General features: G+C 51.3%; 1 protein-coding gene across 3 annotated transcripts in view; it reads left to right on the top strand.

Moving 5' to 3' along the window:
- Positions 1–17,275, top strand: part of DNAI2 (dynein axonemal intermediate chain 2) — a 36,224-nt gene that overhangs the window by 9,132 nt on the left and 9,817 nt on the right. For 2 of the 3 annotated variants that reach the window (XM_035026119.1, XM_035026118.1), the window contains 8 exons: positions 1,564–1,757; positions 3,446–3,607; positions 4,652–4,773; positions 7,754–7,896; positions 8,851–8,964; positions 12,675–12,814; positions 13,884–14,006; positions 16,191–16,414. In XM_035026119.1, coding sequence (XP_034882010.1) covers positions 1,564–1,757; positions 3,446–3,607; positions 4,652–4,773; positions 7,754–7,896; positions 8,851–8,964; positions 12,675–12,814; positions 13,884–14,006; positions 16,191–16,414 — 1,222 coding nt within the window. Of the gene's footprint in view, positions 1–1,421; positions 1,491–1,563; positions 1,758–3,445; positions 3,608–4,651; positions 4,774–7,753; positions 7,897–8,850; positions 8,965–12,674; positions 12,815–13,883; positions 14,007–16,190; positions 16,415–17,275 lie in introns of all 3 variants that reach the window. The other variant, XM_035026120.1, reaches the window with a different exon arrangement.

Below are 17,275 nucleotides of genomic sequence, written 5' to 3'. Positions count from 1 at the left end.
AACTATATATAAGGCATGAAGTCTGGCATTCACAAAACCTATAAATTCCTAGAAAACTCTGTGTAATTAGCTTTCTTTTTTTTTAAAAAAAAAACAGACTCATGTTGAGTGCCCCAGAGGGCATTCTTGGGCAAAAACTCCAGTACAATGTTGCTTGGTAAAATGAGGGACTCCCCTAGCATCTCTTGCATTTTTCATCTGTTTCCTAAGTTTGGACATTTGTCTGTGGGTTTTACTGAAAGCAGGACCCATGTCCTCCAAGTACCTTCCCACAAGGTCCCCATTCAGTTCGAAGCTAGCAACACCTGCTCACAGGCAAAAACCTAAACTCTGGGTTACCAAAGACCTTCTGTTGTAAATCCGATCATGGCAAGGCTCTTGTCCAGCTGTCCTCTCCATGGCTCCCACCCACTCATCCAAGGGCTCTGTGCAGTCCCAGGAGCCTCACAGATCCACAGTCTGAGCTCTGGGGAACCTGCCATCAAAGACACGCTTTCTAAGAGTTAGGTGTGGCCACAAAGGGTGACTGTGCTTACCTCCACAGTACGGTATTATAGACCTCATCAGCTGGCCAGCCATGGAAGTCACCAAGGAGCTCTCAGACCCCACAGAGTCTCCTGGTGTGACAGGGGTCAGTGAAGAGAAGAGCCATCTGTGGGAACTGCCCACTGCGTTTCGAAGACTTCCGGTTAGCATCCGTGCGGTGGAACCTTGCGTTCCAGCTGTGCTGCAGCCTGAGTACGTCAGGTGTTGGAGTGACTGAGTGGTCTAGCCACGGTCAAGCAGCTAGGGAGAGGCAGGACCAGACCTTGAGGTCAGCGCCCAGCCCAGCCTGCTTTCCAATTCCCCACTGCACCCTTTGTGACCAGTCTTTCAAAGGCTCAACTATTCTGCCTGTTGGGAAGTGGGCTGGCTCTCTCCCCTTCTCCGGAGGACTCCCAGCCCCGTCGTGGTTGGAGTGATGTAGAGGGAAGAGGCTCCAGTGGGGCCCCCGGGCGTGGCGGAGGGTAGAGTCCAGTAACCTAGAACTCTGGGAAGGGAGTTGTGGACAATCAGGTGGTTGGGTGGGAGTTTCCAGGGGGGCCTGGGGCTCTCAAATCCGTGTGCTGTATGACCAGGTCCAGTGTGTGGCAGGGGATTTAGTCCAACATAATCGCCTCAATATTTCTTCCTGCCCCCCAATAACCATATTAGCTCAGTAAACACTATCATTTAGTGAGTAAGAGCCGTGGAGTCAGGCAGAGTGGCTGGACCCCTTATTAGCCATGTGGTCCTGGGCAGGGGACTCAGAGCATCTCTAAGTATGAGATTCCTCCAAAGTAGAATGGTGATGCTATTGTCCACCTCAGAGGGCAAATGCAAGAACGGAACCAGATAATGCGCGTAGTCATTACTCAATACATGATTTTTTTTTAATGCAGATGTGGCTTCTGAACAAATCCCCTAGGACCCGTCCCCTCCACCAGACTGGGAATCTGGAGCCAACCCTGGTGAGGCCCGTGGGGACGGGGAAGCAGCCAGGTGGGGCCCCTTACTGCACACCCTCCCTCTGTCCCCCTGCAGCTGCCGGGACCATGGAGATCGTGTACGTGTATGTGAAGAAGCGAAGCGAGTTCGGGAAGCAATGCAACTTCTCCGACCGCCAGGCGGAGCTGAACATCGACATCCCGCCCAACCCCGAGCTGGCCGAGCAGTTTGTGGAGCGGAACCCGGTGGACACGGGCATCCAGTGCTCCACTAGCATGTCAGAACACGAGGTGGGGCCCTGCCCTGGGGCACTGGGCCGGTGGAGCTGTAGTTGGGCAGGGTGGCCAGCCAGGGTGGTAAGGAGGACAGGGTGACTCCATCTGGGTGACTGGTAGCCAGTTAGAGTGGCCCAGTGCAGATGCTGGAAGTATGAGGGCAGAATGACCCCATGACCCACCATGGTGCCCAGGGGCAGGAAAAGACCCCGAGCCAGCCATTCCCCAGGCCAGGTGAATGTGACTCAGGATGCTCACTCTCCCGTGGGCTCTGGTCTTACCCCCTAAGACTCTTTAACTAGAGTCATCTGAGGCATGTAGTGCAGCTGGGAGAGGTAAACTGAGAGAGTGGGGATTCGGATCTACAGGCACCTGTCCCGCTTGTGAAAAGGAAAGGGTGCAACGGAAAGTTCTAGTCAAAGGGGCCTCCATGATAGGAGAGCGGAGCGTCATGTTGCAGTTCGAGCTCCCTGCCTGTCTAAAGCGGGTGGGTGAGCCGCCTCGATTACGGCAAGCGCCGCTGAGAGAAAACTAGCTTGAAGGAGAGAAGCCACTTGGTCATGTCCCAAATCAACCCGGTGAAAATCACACTTGTTTGGCCAAAAACACTTCATGGGTGGTTCCAGTAACTCACGGTTCAAACGCACTGAGTTCCTTGCTCTCCCAGAGCTGATTGCTGTCACAGGGACCGGGGTGATGCTGTCCTCGGAGTAGCCAACTAAACAGGATGGCCTTAGGGTCTCCAGCCCGTGAAGACTTGTTGCTTTTGTGAGCCCTGGCTTAGAAAGGAAAGAAAGGGAGTGACTGCTTACTGGGTTTGGGGTCTCCATTTGGGGTGATGAGAAAGTTCTAGAACTAGACGGAGGCAATGGTGGCACAACATCAGGGAGGTCCTTAATGCCGCAGAATTGTACACTTTTAAATGGTTAAAATAGTACATTTTATATGTATTTTACCACAATTTTTTAAATGGCGGTGGGAATAGAAAGGAGGCAAAGCGACAAGTTTAAGGGATAAACTACATCTGTATCTACCATCCTCCCTGCCACAGAGAACGGGCAGAGCAATCCCCACCTTTACATCATTTCCCTGTTTCTTTTTTTTTTTTAAGATTTTATTTATTCATTTGAGACACAGAGATACAGAGAGAGAGAGAGCATGAGCAGGGAGAGAGGCAGAGGGAGAGGGAGAAGCAGGCTCCCTGCTGAGCCAGGAGCCCGATGTGGGGCTCGATCCCAGGACCCTGGGATCATGACCTGAGCCGAAGGCAGACGCTTAACCATCTGAGCCACCCAGGCGCCCGCATTTCCCTGTTTCAATACCCGTGACATTGTTAATGGTAAGGCAGAGCAGGCTCATTTGCTTCTTTTCCTTTGGGACCGCACAGAACAGATGGGTGGACTCCTCTGGTCATTAGGGTTTATGTAGAGTCAAAATTGGATTTCCTACAGCCAGCGGCATCGGCCACGAAGCGGCTAGCTCTGTAGGGCAGCACTTCCGTGGCTACCAGTGACCATCTGAGGACCAGAAAGTTCCTTGCTGGAACCTGACAGAATTATGGCTTTGGCCAGAAGCACCTCATTGGTCCATCCCTGTGTGTTTGGGGCCCCGGAGGGGCAGGGGGCCCGCGATCCTGGTTGGCGGAAATGTCCTCATGTTTACACCTGGGGCAAGCATGTTCTCACCCACGGCTCTTTGTTCAGGCCAACACGGAGCGGTTTGAGATGGAGACCCGGGGGATTAACCATGTTGAGGGCGGCTGGCCCAAGGATGTGAACCCCCTGGAGCTGGAGCAGACGATCCGGTTCCGGAAGAAGGTGGAGAAGGATGAGAACTACGTCAACGCCATCATGCAGCTTGGCTCGGTGAGGCTTCGTTCAGCCCCAGCCATCACTCGGGCTCCCCGCCTGCACGTGAAGCCCTGGGTGTGCCTGGCCCTGTGCTCGGCTTCTGTGGCTACTTGGGGCAAGAGCACTGACTACCTTCAGGAACCTTCTATCTGGGAGCAGGCAGACCCAGTCCATAACAGCAGACCATAGGGGAAGACGGGAGGGTACAAGTGCTAGGCAGGCTTTAGGAGGACTCTGACAAGTGCTCCCCTTAAGCAAAGAGGACCCCAAAGAACCCTCCCAGCAACCACCTGCCAGTAGGGATCATTCATTCATTCAGCACATTTGGACTGAGCTACGAGCCTCTGCCAGGCACAGCAGAGATTGCAAAAATGAATTGCAAAAAAAATTGCAAAAATTCACCTACATCCTGCCCCCAAGAGTTTATAGTCCACTGGAAGTCAAAGACAAATACAGAGATAACTCCGTATAATGTAGAAAGACATGCTGTAAGAGGAGGGATGACTTGCTATTTTGCTCCATAAAGAGGGAGACTTGATTTCCTGTTGAAGGGATCAGGGAAGGTTTCCTGGAAAAGGAAGCCCTTGAGCTTGGGCTTTTCCTTGTTGGACATCTGGAAAAATGGGGAGGGCCCTCTGGGTGGCAGAACCAGAAGATGGGTGCTATATATGGAGTGATTACTAGTTCTGTTTGACTGGAGCAGTGTTTCTTCACCTTTTTTTTCATTGTTGTCCCTCAATGAGCCTTTTTAGACATTTTTTCCTAATTGCCTTCCCCATGACATTTATATATATATATATATAATATATATATATATATATACTTTATACATAAAAAGTAATATTTATATATTTATATATATATGTGTGCTTTATACATAAAAAGTAATATTATTTTACCCCCCCAAACCAATTTTCACCCCCTTGGAGGTGAAGGTGCCCCCATGGAGAATGCATGGGCTGGAAGGATGAGAGAGACCACTGGATATGTCTTGTCCCTGCCAGTCCTGGTCCATCTCAGTCCTGGTCAGGCTAAGAACTCCCGATGTGTCCCCCTCAGATCATGGAGCACTGCATCAAGCAGAATAATGCCATAGACATCTACCAGGAGTATTTTGATGACGAGGATGCGGTGGAGGTGACAGAGGAGGCCCCTTCAGCTAAAACCATCAATGTTTTCAGGTACCTCTCTAGCTAGGCAGGTGTCTGGCTGATCTCTGTCACCCCTCTGGGTGGGTGCTTCCAAAGGTCACTCCTTGCTGATCACCCCATGCCCTGGGTACAAAGTCCTCTGTGCTACAAACTTGGTAAGGAGCAGAGCAATAGAACACCCAGCAGCCAACTGGTCCTTACCTTGGGGGTGGTCTGGTTGATGGAAGAGGAGGACAGACTCAAGGGAAAGACTAAGGGAATTTGCGAAGCTGTGTGCAAGCCAGGTCGATTCATGCAGGGCAGAATGAGTACAAAGTACGGGACATCCGTGACCCAGCAGCACTGTGGGCAAACAGGACCCCCATCCACACTCACGGGAGTGTACCTGGTAATAACCTCCAAGGACAGAGTTTGACAACAGGACTTTCTCCCATAGATACATGTGTGTGTGGAATCACTGTGTGTGTGGACATTCACTGCAGCAGGGCATGGGCTAGCCAAAGACCGGAAGCAAGATGAATCCATCCGTAGGGGACTGCTTCTAGCAATTCTGGTAGGCCCACACAGTGGAATACCACACAGCTGTCAGAATGAAGGAGGAGACAGCCCCTTCTGGGACAAGATTTACTTTGTGAAACCAAACCACAACAAACAAGGTGCAGAACAGTATGTAGGGTAGCACTATTTTTTTGTTTAAAAATAATATATATGTGTACCTATGATTTTGGAAGTGGTTAGCCTCAAATGCCAACCCTGGGGGATTCATTGGGCTACCATGACCCACTGAGGGTCCTGGGAAGTACTTGACCTCGTCCCAGCACAACCAGGAAGGACCCTTTTGTGATCCAGGGCTGAGTCGCGGTGTGCAGAGCAGGACCAAGGGCTTCGAGGAGAAGGGGCCAGGGCGGGGTGGGGGGGCTGCCCTCCCTGCTGAGGTCTGATCTTCCGTAGGGATACCTTAGCAGGATGATGGTTTGGACATCATCCTGTCCAACCTCTACGTTTGACAGATGAGGGGACTGACCCCAGGGAGGGGATGGTGCTCAGGACACACAGTGGGTGGGCGACCCAATCAAGGATGGGACTCTGGTCTTCTGGATCCCAGCCTGCACTCTTCTCACTCTAACAGTGCTCCCAGGGGAGGAGTGAAGTGGAAGAATCAGGGGGTGAGAAAGGTACGTGGCTTCCCACTTTCCTGCATTCCTTCTGATTACTTCAAGGACAAAGTCTCAGTTTGGGCCTTTTCTACTTCTTGCTCATTCCCCTTCCTCTCTTTTTTTCTTTTTTTTTTTAATTAAGAGTTTATTTTTCAGGGGCGCCTGGGTGGTTCATTTGGTTAAGCGACTGCCTTCGGCTCAGGTCATGATCCTGGAGTCCCTGGATCGAGTCCCGCATCGGGCTCCCTGCTCAGCAAGGAACCTGCTTCTCCCTCTGACCCTCCCCCCTCTCATGTGCTCTCTCTCTCTCTCTCTCTCGTTCTCTCTGTCTCAAAAAAAAAAAAAAAAAAGAGTTTATTTTTCAGAGCAGTTTGAGGCCCACAGCGAAACTGATTAGAAAGTACAGAGAGTTCCCACACGCCCCCTCTACCCCACACCCCCACAGCCTCCCCACCATCAACACCCCGGCCCGGGTGGGGCCTTTGTCATACCGTTGTGAGCCAGCGTTCTGATATTGCACCATAACCTGGGAGGCTTATAGACAACAGAAGTTTCTTCCTCACAATTCTGGAGGCCAGAAGTCCCGGCTCAGGGTGGTTGGGTTTTGCGTCCAGTGAAGACCCACTTTCTGGCTCACAGGCGTCCATTTTCTCACTGTGAACTCACAAAGCCGAAGGGGTGAGGGAGCTCTCTGGAGCCCTCTATCAGGCGCTAATCCCATTCTGAATGGCTCAGGACCGAATCACCTCCCACAGCCACCCCCTAATACCATCACATTGGAGATGAGATTTCAACATATGAATCTGGGGGACACAACGGTCAGCCTGTGGCACTCCCAAATCCACAGTTTACACTGGGGCTCACTCCGTGTGTTGTACACTCCGTGGGTTTTGACAAATGTATCATATAGAATAGTTTCACTGCCCTCAAAGTCCCGTGCTCCACCTTTTCATCCCTCCCTACCCCCAGACCCTCGGCCAACGCTTGATCTCTTTACTGTCCCCATGCTTTTGCCTTTTCCAGAATGTCACATAGTTGGAATCATACAGTATGTGGCCTTTTACAGACCGGTTTCCTTCACTTAATGATGTGCGTTGCGTTTCCACCCTGTCTTTCCGTGGCTCGATAGCTCATTTCTTTTTAATGCTGAATCATATTCCCATGTCTGGATGGACCCCAGCTTATTTATCCATTCACCTGCTGAAGGATGTCTCGGTTGGTTCCAAGTCTGGGCGATTATGAACAAAGCTGCTGGGAACATTCATGTGCAATATGTTGTGCGGACAAGAGTTTGCAATTCTTTTGGGCAAATGCCAAGGAGCAGGATTTCTGGAATTCTCCACTTTCCCTTTAATTTCAATAGCCTTTCCCTTTAATTTCAATAGCAATGGGAAATCAGGCCTCAGGCTCAAAACTTTCAGCAAATGAAAATATCGGACTGGAATTTAATATTTTTTATTTCCATGGGTTTAGTGTTTATCATTGCCTTCTGTTTATGGCTGGCTAGAGTGGATTTTTGACTAAGGGAGTCCTCTAAACTTTGTTCTTAAAATAAATTTCTCTGTGGGGTGTCTGGGTGGCTCAGCTGATTGAGCATCCGGCTCTTGGTTTCAGCTCAGGTCGTGATCTCAGGGTTGCGAGATCAAGCCCCGTGTCAGGCTCTGCACTGAGCATGGAGCCTGCTTAGGATTCTCTCTCTCTCCCTCTCCCCCGTCCCCTGCTCTCTCTTTCTCTCTCTAAAAAGAAAGAAAAGAAAGTTTTCATAAAGAAATAATTGAGTAAATAAGGGGTGAAGAGGTGTGGGGAGACTTCCACTCCATTCCAGTCTTCTGCCCTCTTGCTCTCCGGTGAAGGGATCCCCAGGAGATCAAGCGGTCAGCCACACACCTCTCCTGGCACCCTGATGGCAACAGAAAGTTGGCGGTGGCATATTCTTGCCTGAATTTTCAACGGGCGCCTGAGGGCATGAGCCACGAATCGTACATCTGGGACCTGGGTGAGGAGCAGAGCGGTCCAGGTGGCCGGGAAAGCTGAGGGGGCAGGGGAGAGTCTTGCAGAGCACAGGAGTGGAAGGTAGAAGCCACAGGCGGGGGAGGGATTCTCACAGGGCTGGTTGCTCATAGGGAGGGACCAAGGACCCCAGGAAGCCGCTCATCCCTTCCCTGTCTGGGTTCAAGCACAGTCAAATGGGAACCATATCAGAAGCAGGAAATTCCCTTCATTTCCAGATCCTTGATCAGGGCATTCAAGACCAGACCCCACCAAATCCCAGTTCAGACAGACTCACCGCTGTCCCAACTTTCCTGGCATTTGTCCTTCACCCATGGCCCGGAGGGGCAGTGTGTCCACTTGGGAGTACACACCCTTGTTGACAGAAGCACTCACTCTAAGAGCGAGAGCCTGGCAGGGAGCCGGCGATGGGGCTGCATGCTGTCAGATGTCCCTTCACTGTCACCAGTGTGAAAATAAACATTAGCCATTACGAGTAGGTGTATGTGCCAAGCTCAGAACTGAGCACATGATGCTCTTGAGCAGCCCAACAAATGCTTACAGCAACCCTGGGGGGTGGACTCCATCATTAGCCCCCCTATACAGACAAAGAAACTGACTTGGGGAAGTCAGGGAGAGTTGGCTTTATGTAAAAACCTTGTGGTCTAACCTGGTTTCCTACCAAACCCGAAAAATGGACACACACACACACACACACACACATTCCTGATTACCAGAAATAAAACCACTAGAAGAGCCCCTAGGGTAAAGAGTGACAGATTCTGGTCACCAAGGCCTAGAGGTTGCAGCCTGGAGAAAGACAGGAGGGGCTTCCAGGCTTCCCCCGACCCCCAACCCCCGCCACTTCCCACCGCCTACCTCTAGAAGGGTTAAACTGTTTGACCCTGTCCTTTGCTTTCTAGACCCAGTGGGACCATTTTTTTGTTTCTTTGTTTTATAGAAAACCCCAACAGGCCTGAAATTGTCCTGAAGCCATCTTCTTCTCTTGTCACCTTGGAGTACAACCCCAAAGATTCCCACGTGCTTCTGGGAGGCTGCTACAATGGGCAGCTTGGTAAGCAGGGGCCCGGGGCTTCAGCGGGAGCCTGCCCAGCCCCCGCCGCTGTCCACCAGGCCCACATGCCTGCCCGGGCCTCCCGCGGGGCACAAAGGGAGGTGGGGACTTCCCACAGCGGATGAACTCCAGACATCCGGGCAAGTCGGATTTTGCTGATAGCTCAGCTGCATCTCCAGTTGTAATAGTTCAAGTCAGTCTGAAACCAGTTCAGAATAAAAAGTTTTAAGAAAATTACAGGTCAAGTATAAAGTCAAGGAGCATTTACTGCCCACCTGCCTCCAGCTGGGATAGAGTACCTGGGGGCAAAGGGATAATGAGACCCGTGAGGAGCTCTGTCTCCGGAGAGGCAGGTGGAGACTCCTGTACAGAGATGGATGTGAGCAATTCCTGCCATGCACAATGAGTGGGGACGTGTTCCCTCCTCCTTTGATGATCGGGAGCATTTGGTACTAATTCTTTAAATGTTCAGTAGAATTCACCAGGGAGGCCATCTGGTCCTTCCCTATTGGAAGTTAAAAATTGCTAATGCAACCCCTTTTTTAAAAAAATTTATTTATTTAGAGAGCACAAGCTGGAACAGGGGCAGAGGGAGAGGGAGAGAGAGAACCTCAAGGAGACTCTGCACCGAGCACAGGGCCAACCCAGGGCTTGATCTCACGACCCTGAGATCATGACCTGAGCCGAAATCAAGAGTCGGAGGCTAAGTCGACTGAGCCACCCAAGTGCCCCTCTAATGCAACCTCTTTATTTGTTCTAGATTGCTTCATACTTTCTATGTCTTCTTGAATCAGTTTTGGTAGTTCCATTCCCCTCTCTTTCTGTTTCTCAGACAGATCATCTCGATGACCTACCTCCAGCTCAGGGGGTCTTCTGCCTGCTCAAGTACGTTGCCCTGCACTGAATTTTCATTTCAGTGAACATATTTTTCAACTCCAGAATTTCTATTTTGTTCTTCCTTTTAAAAATAATTCCTGTCTCTTGGGGCGCCTGGGTGGCTCAGTCAGTGAAGTGTCCACCTCTTGATTTCAGCTCAGGTCATGATCTCAGGGTCGTGGGATTGAGCCCCACATTAGGCTCCATGCTGAGCATGGAGTCTTCTTGGATTCTCTCTCTCCCTCTGCCCCTCCCCTGCTCATGCTCTCTCTCTCTGATAATAATAATAATAATAATTCCTGTCTCCTTATTGATATTTTTTATTTAACAAGGTATCACTCTCATACTTTACTTCTTTAGATACGGTTTCCTGTAGTTCTTTGAACATCTTTAAAATCAGTGACGTAAAGTCTTTGTCCAGTAAGTCCAACAGCTGGGCTTCCTTGGGGTCAGTCTCTGTTTATTGCCTTTTAGCCTGTGTATAGGCCGTATTTTCTCATTTCTTTGTGTATCCTGTAACTTTTTTTTTGTTGGAAATTGCTCTCTTTACATAATATAAAGTGACAGCTTTGGAAATCAGATGCTTATACTTGCACAGGGTTTGTTTTTGTTGCTATTTGTTGGAGTGGTTCATTTCTTCAGTGAATTTCCTGAACCAATTCTGTGAAGTCTGTACCCTATCGTGTGTGGCCGCCACAGTCTCTGCTTGGTTCGCTTAGTGGCTGGACAGGGATTTCCTTAAGCACCTGCAGCCAACCAGTCTTTGCTGAGAACCCATGGGTGCCTGTTTGAGCATGCCTGCAACACTCAGCCAGGCAGCTGTCAGCCCCACCTGAGCCTCTGCGCAGAGCCTTGGGGTCAGCCAGAGGCAGGGGCTTAGGACCTCCTCTATTCTTTCCTGAGCATGTGCTCGGCTCTGGGCACGCACACAGCCCCACCCAGGCAGGTGGAATATGTCGGAGCTTTTCAAAGCCCTGATGGACATCTTGTTCTCCAGGTTTGCCTTTTAAGCTTTGTGGTTAGTTTGCTATTTGCCCACCTGTTACCCACCACTTCAGGAAGCCGCACAGTTAATCAGTTGCCTATAATTATCATCATTTTCAAGAGTTGCCTCCATAATAAGACTTTTTTTTTTCACTCAGCAAGCTCCAAGTCAGGCCACATTACCCTTCCTGTGGCTGCCAGGCTGCAGGTTTTCACCAGGAAGATAAAATGGTTTTTGTTTTTTTTTTTTTTTTTGAGGCTGCCGTGGGACTTGGAGAGTGTGGGGTCTTAACTAAGGCAAGTTAAAAAAGCCACAAAACTCACTGTCCTTACTAACATTCAGCTTTCTCCTAAACACTTTCTGGATGATGGCAAGATTTTGGCTAATTTGTTCTGAAAAAGTTGACTGACGATTGTTGCTGGTTTTCTCATTGCTTTTATGGAGGAGATTTTGAGGTCCTTAGTCTGCTGATTTTGCTGATGGAACACCTAGAAAACTGGTTTTTGGATCCCTGGAGCGCCTGGAAGGAAGCTGCCCACGTGGGCCCTGCTCGCCTGCCCGCCCTCCACCTCTGGCCCCCAGGCAGCAGACACTCAGCCTCCGTGGCTGCACCCCAGGCCTGACTTGACCTTGGGCTTGAAAAGGGCCCCCTACCCTCCTACCTTCACATGTTCTCTTCCTTCCCCTTCTTCCTCCCAGAGTAGGAGCCGGCTGGCAGGGAAACTTCTTAGACACTCTTCTGAGGCCTCTGACCCTCTTTCTCAGACCTGCCACCTCCTCCCCGGGAACAGACACGGGTTCCCACAAGTCTCCTGCCAAATTACCTGGTGCCAGGGCTCTAGAAGATGAGCGGAGCCACTGTGCATGATTTATTCAGGAGTCTTGCCTTGCTCATTATTCATAACCCCTTTCAGGGCTTTTCACGCTAGATGAGAGCAGCTCTGGGGCTCGGCTGCTGGGGGAGCCCCCCTCCCGAGCGCTGCTCTGCCCAGGCAGAGCAAGCTTAGCTAAGAAAGCCCGTATCTGGGCCAGGCCAGCCCAGGGGCAAATGCTTTGGACTTCGATTCCTGAAATCAAAACATGGATCATGTTTTTTGTTGCTTTCCTGGAAATAGCTCTGTGTGAGAGAGCGGGTCCTTGCTGCACACTCGTGGCAAAGCGAGAACGAAATCCGTCAAGACAGGAACTAGAGAAGTTTTGGGGCTTTCTTGGTAAAGCAGCAGAGCTGAAGCCCCAGTAACGAGTGTGCGTAAGGGGTCTGTGAGCTGCATTCCCATCTCCCAGCGGGGACAGCCAAGGTGCAGAGGATAAAAGGGAAGGAGTTTATGTAGCAGGAGAGATTTGCCTCAGTGTTCTTGCTTTCAGGAGCCTTTCTCTGGGGTGGAGACACTCTTTTCTCTCTGGCTGGCCCACCACCCCCATCCTAGGCTCATCTTCAGTCCGCGCTCCTTCTCACTCCTTCCAGGAAGCTTGCCCTGACCACCCCCACGTGTCCCTCACCAGAGCAATCCCAGCACGAGCTCTGCTTGCCCGTCCCCCTTCCTGCCTCTCAGGGACAAGGACGCTCTTATTCCCAGAGGCTTCCCGAGGGTCTAGTGTAGTGCTCAACACATGGTAGGGGCTCAACAGAAATGAGTGAAGCTTGCACTCTGGGAGTCTTCCCACAGAGATTGTGTGGGAACTTCAGGGGTCGGTAGGAAACTCAGGCAGTTTGGGAACGAGCCCTGATTCTCAAAAACCACACACCTGCCAAACCAAGAGAAGCAGCATCCCTCCGTCGCCTGCTCCCTGCACCAGGGAAGGGAGCCTGGACTTCCATTCATCTTTCCCTTATTTTCCCCCCCGCTAGCCTGTTGGGACACCCGCAAGGGCAGCCTGGTGGCGGAGCTGTCCACCATTGAGTTCAGCCATCGAGACCCTGTGTATGGTTCCATCTGGCTGCAATCGAAGACGGGCACTGAGTGCTTCTCGGCATCCACAGACGGGCAGGTACCGGCCAGCCACTGTGGAGGGCAGGGTTGTGGGGAACAGTGACACTTCCCTGGTTCCCCTTTAGAATCCCCGGGAGAACGTTTCCTTTTTGCATTTTATTTTAAAATTGAGGAGTAGGTAATACGTGCACATGGAACAAAATCCAAAAGGTAGACAAAGGCAGACAGGGAAACACCTTCCTCCCACATCTGCCCACAAGCCTCCCAGCCCCCCTCCCCATAGGCGCCCACCTGCATTAGCTTCTTACGGCTGCCTTCAGGGATAGTCTCCGTATACAGGAGCAAATACATCCGTCTTTTTCACTCCCTTTCTGCACACCTTACACCTAGGTAAATATCTGCACTTGATATTTTCATTTAGTATATCTTGAAGATGGTTTCATATTTCATAAAACACTGCCCGGTGCCTGTCAAGAACTGCATTAGGGGGGCGCCTGGGTGGCTCAGTCACTTAAGCGTCCGACTCTTGATCTCAGTTCAGGTCTTGATCTCAGGGTCATGAGTTTGAGCCCTGCGTGGGGCTCCACACTGGGCATGGAGCCTACTTAAAAAAAAAAAAATAAAAAGAACTGCATTGGGTAAGCCATAATTTATTTAAATGGATCTCAATAGGTTGTCATTCTAAGAATAATGTTGCAAGCAGTGTATTTGTATATGGGTTTTTGCACACGTGTGAAGGCACATCTATACCATACGGTGGGATTTCTGGATCAAAGCATATGGGGCATATACAACATTGCTATAAATTGCCATATTGTGGGGAGGCTTTAAGAGTTCAGATTCCAGAGCCCACATTTGGCGATTTTGATGCAGTAGGCCTGGAGCGAGGCCCCAGCATCTGGATTTTATGAAGCTTGCCCATAACCCTAGTGATCAGCCAGGTTTGAGACCGTGGGCCAGAGCAGTGGTTCTCCAAAGTGTGTTTGTCGTGCAGGTCACTGGGCACCTCTAACACCCACCCCTTTGGCTCCAGTGATTGGCCCCAGGAGGGTGGTGGGGGTAAGGAAGGCAAAAGCCAGGAGAATCGAAGGACCTCCAGCCTCACAGTTGCCCCGTCCTACCATCAGGTCATGTGGTGGGATATCCGAAAGATGAGCGAACCCACCGAGGTGGTGATCCTGGACATTACCAGAAAGGAGCAGTTGGAGAGCGCCTTGGGGGCCATCTCCCTGGAGTTCGAGTCTACTTTGGTGAGTGTCCCCAGCTCTCCCTTTGCCAGCTTTCCATCGCTGGGGCAGCCAGAGCCGAGGGCAGGGCAGGCCAGGACGACAAAGTGCACCAGGCAGCTCCTGGTGGAGGGCCAGCCCCACTGCGGTCCTCCTGGACGTGTGTGGTGTTTCCAAGGACTCTCCAGCAGGGGGCAGCAGAGCTGCTTGCAGAAAGAAGCCGCACCATCTCCTTCCCACAGTCCCCGCTTGGCTAGTGGCTGCGCTGAGCAGAAGGCAAGCTTTTGCAGAGGACAGGATTCCGGAAAGGCCCCATTCTGTGGGAAGAGCCCTGCGCAGGACCAACATGGAGAGGCCAGGCTCTGTCCCTGCCTCGTGTGGGTCGCTTCGCTTTCTGAAGGGCAGGAAGAGATGTTGGAGAAGAAAATGAGGTCAGAGGAGGCTCCTTGGAAAACCCAGAGCACAGGCACAGTTAGAGCATTTAGCGAGGGGAAGGAACAGTAAAGAAATATCGAAGCTGAGCAGTAATGTGAATGTGCCAGAGGACGGAAGCTTCTAGAAACAGCAAATGAAGACACCCTCCCTCCAAAGCAAGAAAACAACTTTCCCAGATGACTCTTGCCTTGGGCTGGTTCCTGGTTTATGTCTGGCTGAAGCCCAGGCCTGACTCCTCTCCCCCCCCACCCCCCACCCCTCCCTGGGGAATTATCCCTTGTTTGCTTTCAGGTCATGTGACATCATTCCTGGGCCCTTGGGAGGTGGAGGTGCCCTGGCCTCACCCCTGTGCTGGGAGACAATCGAACTGGCCCTCACCCCTGGGCGTGGTAGTCAGGGTGGAGAGGACGCAGAGAAGCATTCTGTCCTGAAATCAGGGACGACTAGGGCAGGTGCTGGATGTGGTCACCGTGCCGCCACTAGTCCCCGGCTCTCCCACACCCGTGACCGAGCGCAGGCTGTGCTGGACACTAGTAACTTGTCTTGCGTGATGAGCTTGCGTAATCACACACGACCATCTTGTGAGGTGATGTTATTATCCCTACTTTCCAGCTAAACAGATGAACCTTAGTGTGGTAAGTCGTGCTCTCTAGAACACGGGGCGACCGGGGCTCACACCCAGGCCTCCGACTCCAGGCCCAGGCTCGCCAGGCCAACCCCACCAAGAAGTCTGAGGCTGGAGGAGGCTGGAGGCATGGCGGGCCCTCCGGATCTGGGTATTTCTGCCCGTTACTAGCTTGCAGGAGCCCTGCGGTTTACTTCGTCACTCACCCACTCTTCTGGGCCTTTCAAGCTGTGTCTCTTCACTTTTCTTTGACCCCCAACCTGGAGTCCAGTTGTTTCTTTTCTTTCTTTTTTTTTTTTTAAGATTTTATTTATTTATTTGAGAGGGAGAGAGAGAGAGAGTGCACGCATGTGCACGTGAGTGGAAGAAGAAGCAAAGGGAGAGAGAGAGAGAGAGAATCTCAAGCAGACTCCCCGCTGAGCACGGAGCCCCATGCGGGACTCGATCTCACGACCCTGAGATCATGACCTGAGCCGAAATCAAGAGTTGGACACTTAACTGACTGAGCCCCCCGGGCGCCCCTGTGCTTCTTTTGTAAAGCCATTTCTTTCCTTTCTAAAGCCAAATGATATTCCACTGTATGTACAGAGCACATTTTGTGCATCCCTCCAACGTCACTGGGGTTGGGACGCTTGAGTTGCTTTTACCTCTTCGCTGCTGTGAACAAAGCTGCCATGAACAGGGGTGTACAGCACGGCCCAGTTTTGCGGAGAGTGGCTGGAGGCTGGGTGAGGGGCTTTCTAGACTCATGCTTTACACTATTTATTCTTTCAGTCATTCACTTTATCTGTAAACACTCAGGATCTTTATGGCTAAATGTCTAGCAGACACAATTGTGCTATATGAAGAGGTGTTCATCATGAGGCTGCTGCTGAGTCTCTCCAGGGACTAGAAGAGTCAAGAGTGCTTCATTAAGATGGGGCCCTTGAGCAGGTTCTAGAGGCGGGTGGGGTCTGATGAAGCCAGGACAGGCGGGGGCAGCTCCTTAGGAAGGACTGGGGAACAGCCTGAGCGGAGGCTTAAACCAAAGGCCTTCCCAGCACCGTCGGACCCCTCCGCCCTGGCCCCAGAAGGCTGCTCGCCATGACAGTGAAGCCCCGAGCTGATGTTTCATGGCACCTTCCACTCCTGTGTCGCCCCCTCCACAGCCAACCAAGTTCATGGTGGGCACCGAGCAGGGCATTGTCATCTCTTGCAACCGTAAGGCCAAGACGTCAGCTGAGAAGATCGTGTGCACCTTCCCAGGCCACCATGGCCCCATCTATGCCCTGCAGAGAAATCCATTCTACCCGAAGAACTTCCTGACCGTCGGTGACTGGACCACCCGCATCTGGTCCGAGGACAGCCGGGAGTCGTCCATCATGTGGACCAAGTAAGAAGGAGGGTGGGAGGGACAGAGGGGGCCAGCCCAGGAGTGCCCTGAGCCTCCATGTGTCCACCCATAAAATGGGAGAGAACACCCCTCGACACCCACCTGAGCTTGTGCTAGGAGCCGCCTAATCCAGCCACTTCACGAAGGAATATGCTTCAAACAGCTTGGGCTGGTAAGAATGACAGGCTTGGGTTAATTTTCATGACCGCAGGACAACCCTACAAGGAGGTAGCATCGAGCCTCTTGTCCCTCGTTGTCTGTGTCGGGGGACAGGGCCACGAGGAAGCCAAGCCATTTGCTCCTGGTCCCTCAGCTGGTAGGAGCTGAGGTGGGATTTGAACCCAGGAAGCTTGGATTAAGAATCCGGGCACCTCGAGCAATGTCCACAATAGCCAAACTGTGGAAAGAGCCAAGATGTCCATCGACAGATGACTGGATAAAGAAGATGTGGTATATATATACAATGGAATATTATGCAGCCATCAAAAGGAATGAGATCTTGCCATTTGCAACGACGTGGATGGAACTGGAGGGTATTATGCTGAGTGAAATAAGTCAATCAGAGAAAGACATGTATCATATGACCTCACTGATATGAGGAATTGTTAATCGCAGGAAACAAACTGAGGGTTGCTGGAGTGGGGGGTGGGGTGGGAGGGATGAGGTGGCTGGGTGATAGACCCTGGGGAGGGTATGTGCTATGGTGAGCGCTGTGAATTGTGCAAGACTGTTGAATCTCAGATCTGTACCTCTGAAACAAATAATGCAATATATGTTAAGAAAAGAAGAAGAAGAAGAAGAAGAGGAAGAAGAGGAAGAAGAAGAAGAAGAAGAAGAAGAAGAAGAAGAAGAAGAAGAAGA

The sequence above is a fragment of the Mirounga leonina genome, unplaced genomic scaffold, assembly GCF_011800145.1.
Source record: "Mirounga leonina isolate KUSES-001 unplaced genomic scaffold, KU_Mleo_1.0 Mir_197, whole genome shotgun sequence".
Classification (NCBI taxonomy): domain Eukaryota; kingdom Metazoa; phylum Chordata; class Mammalia; order Carnivora; family Phocidae; genus Mirounga; species Mirounga leonina.
This window is presented reverse-complemented; position numbering and strand designations above follow the sequence as displayed.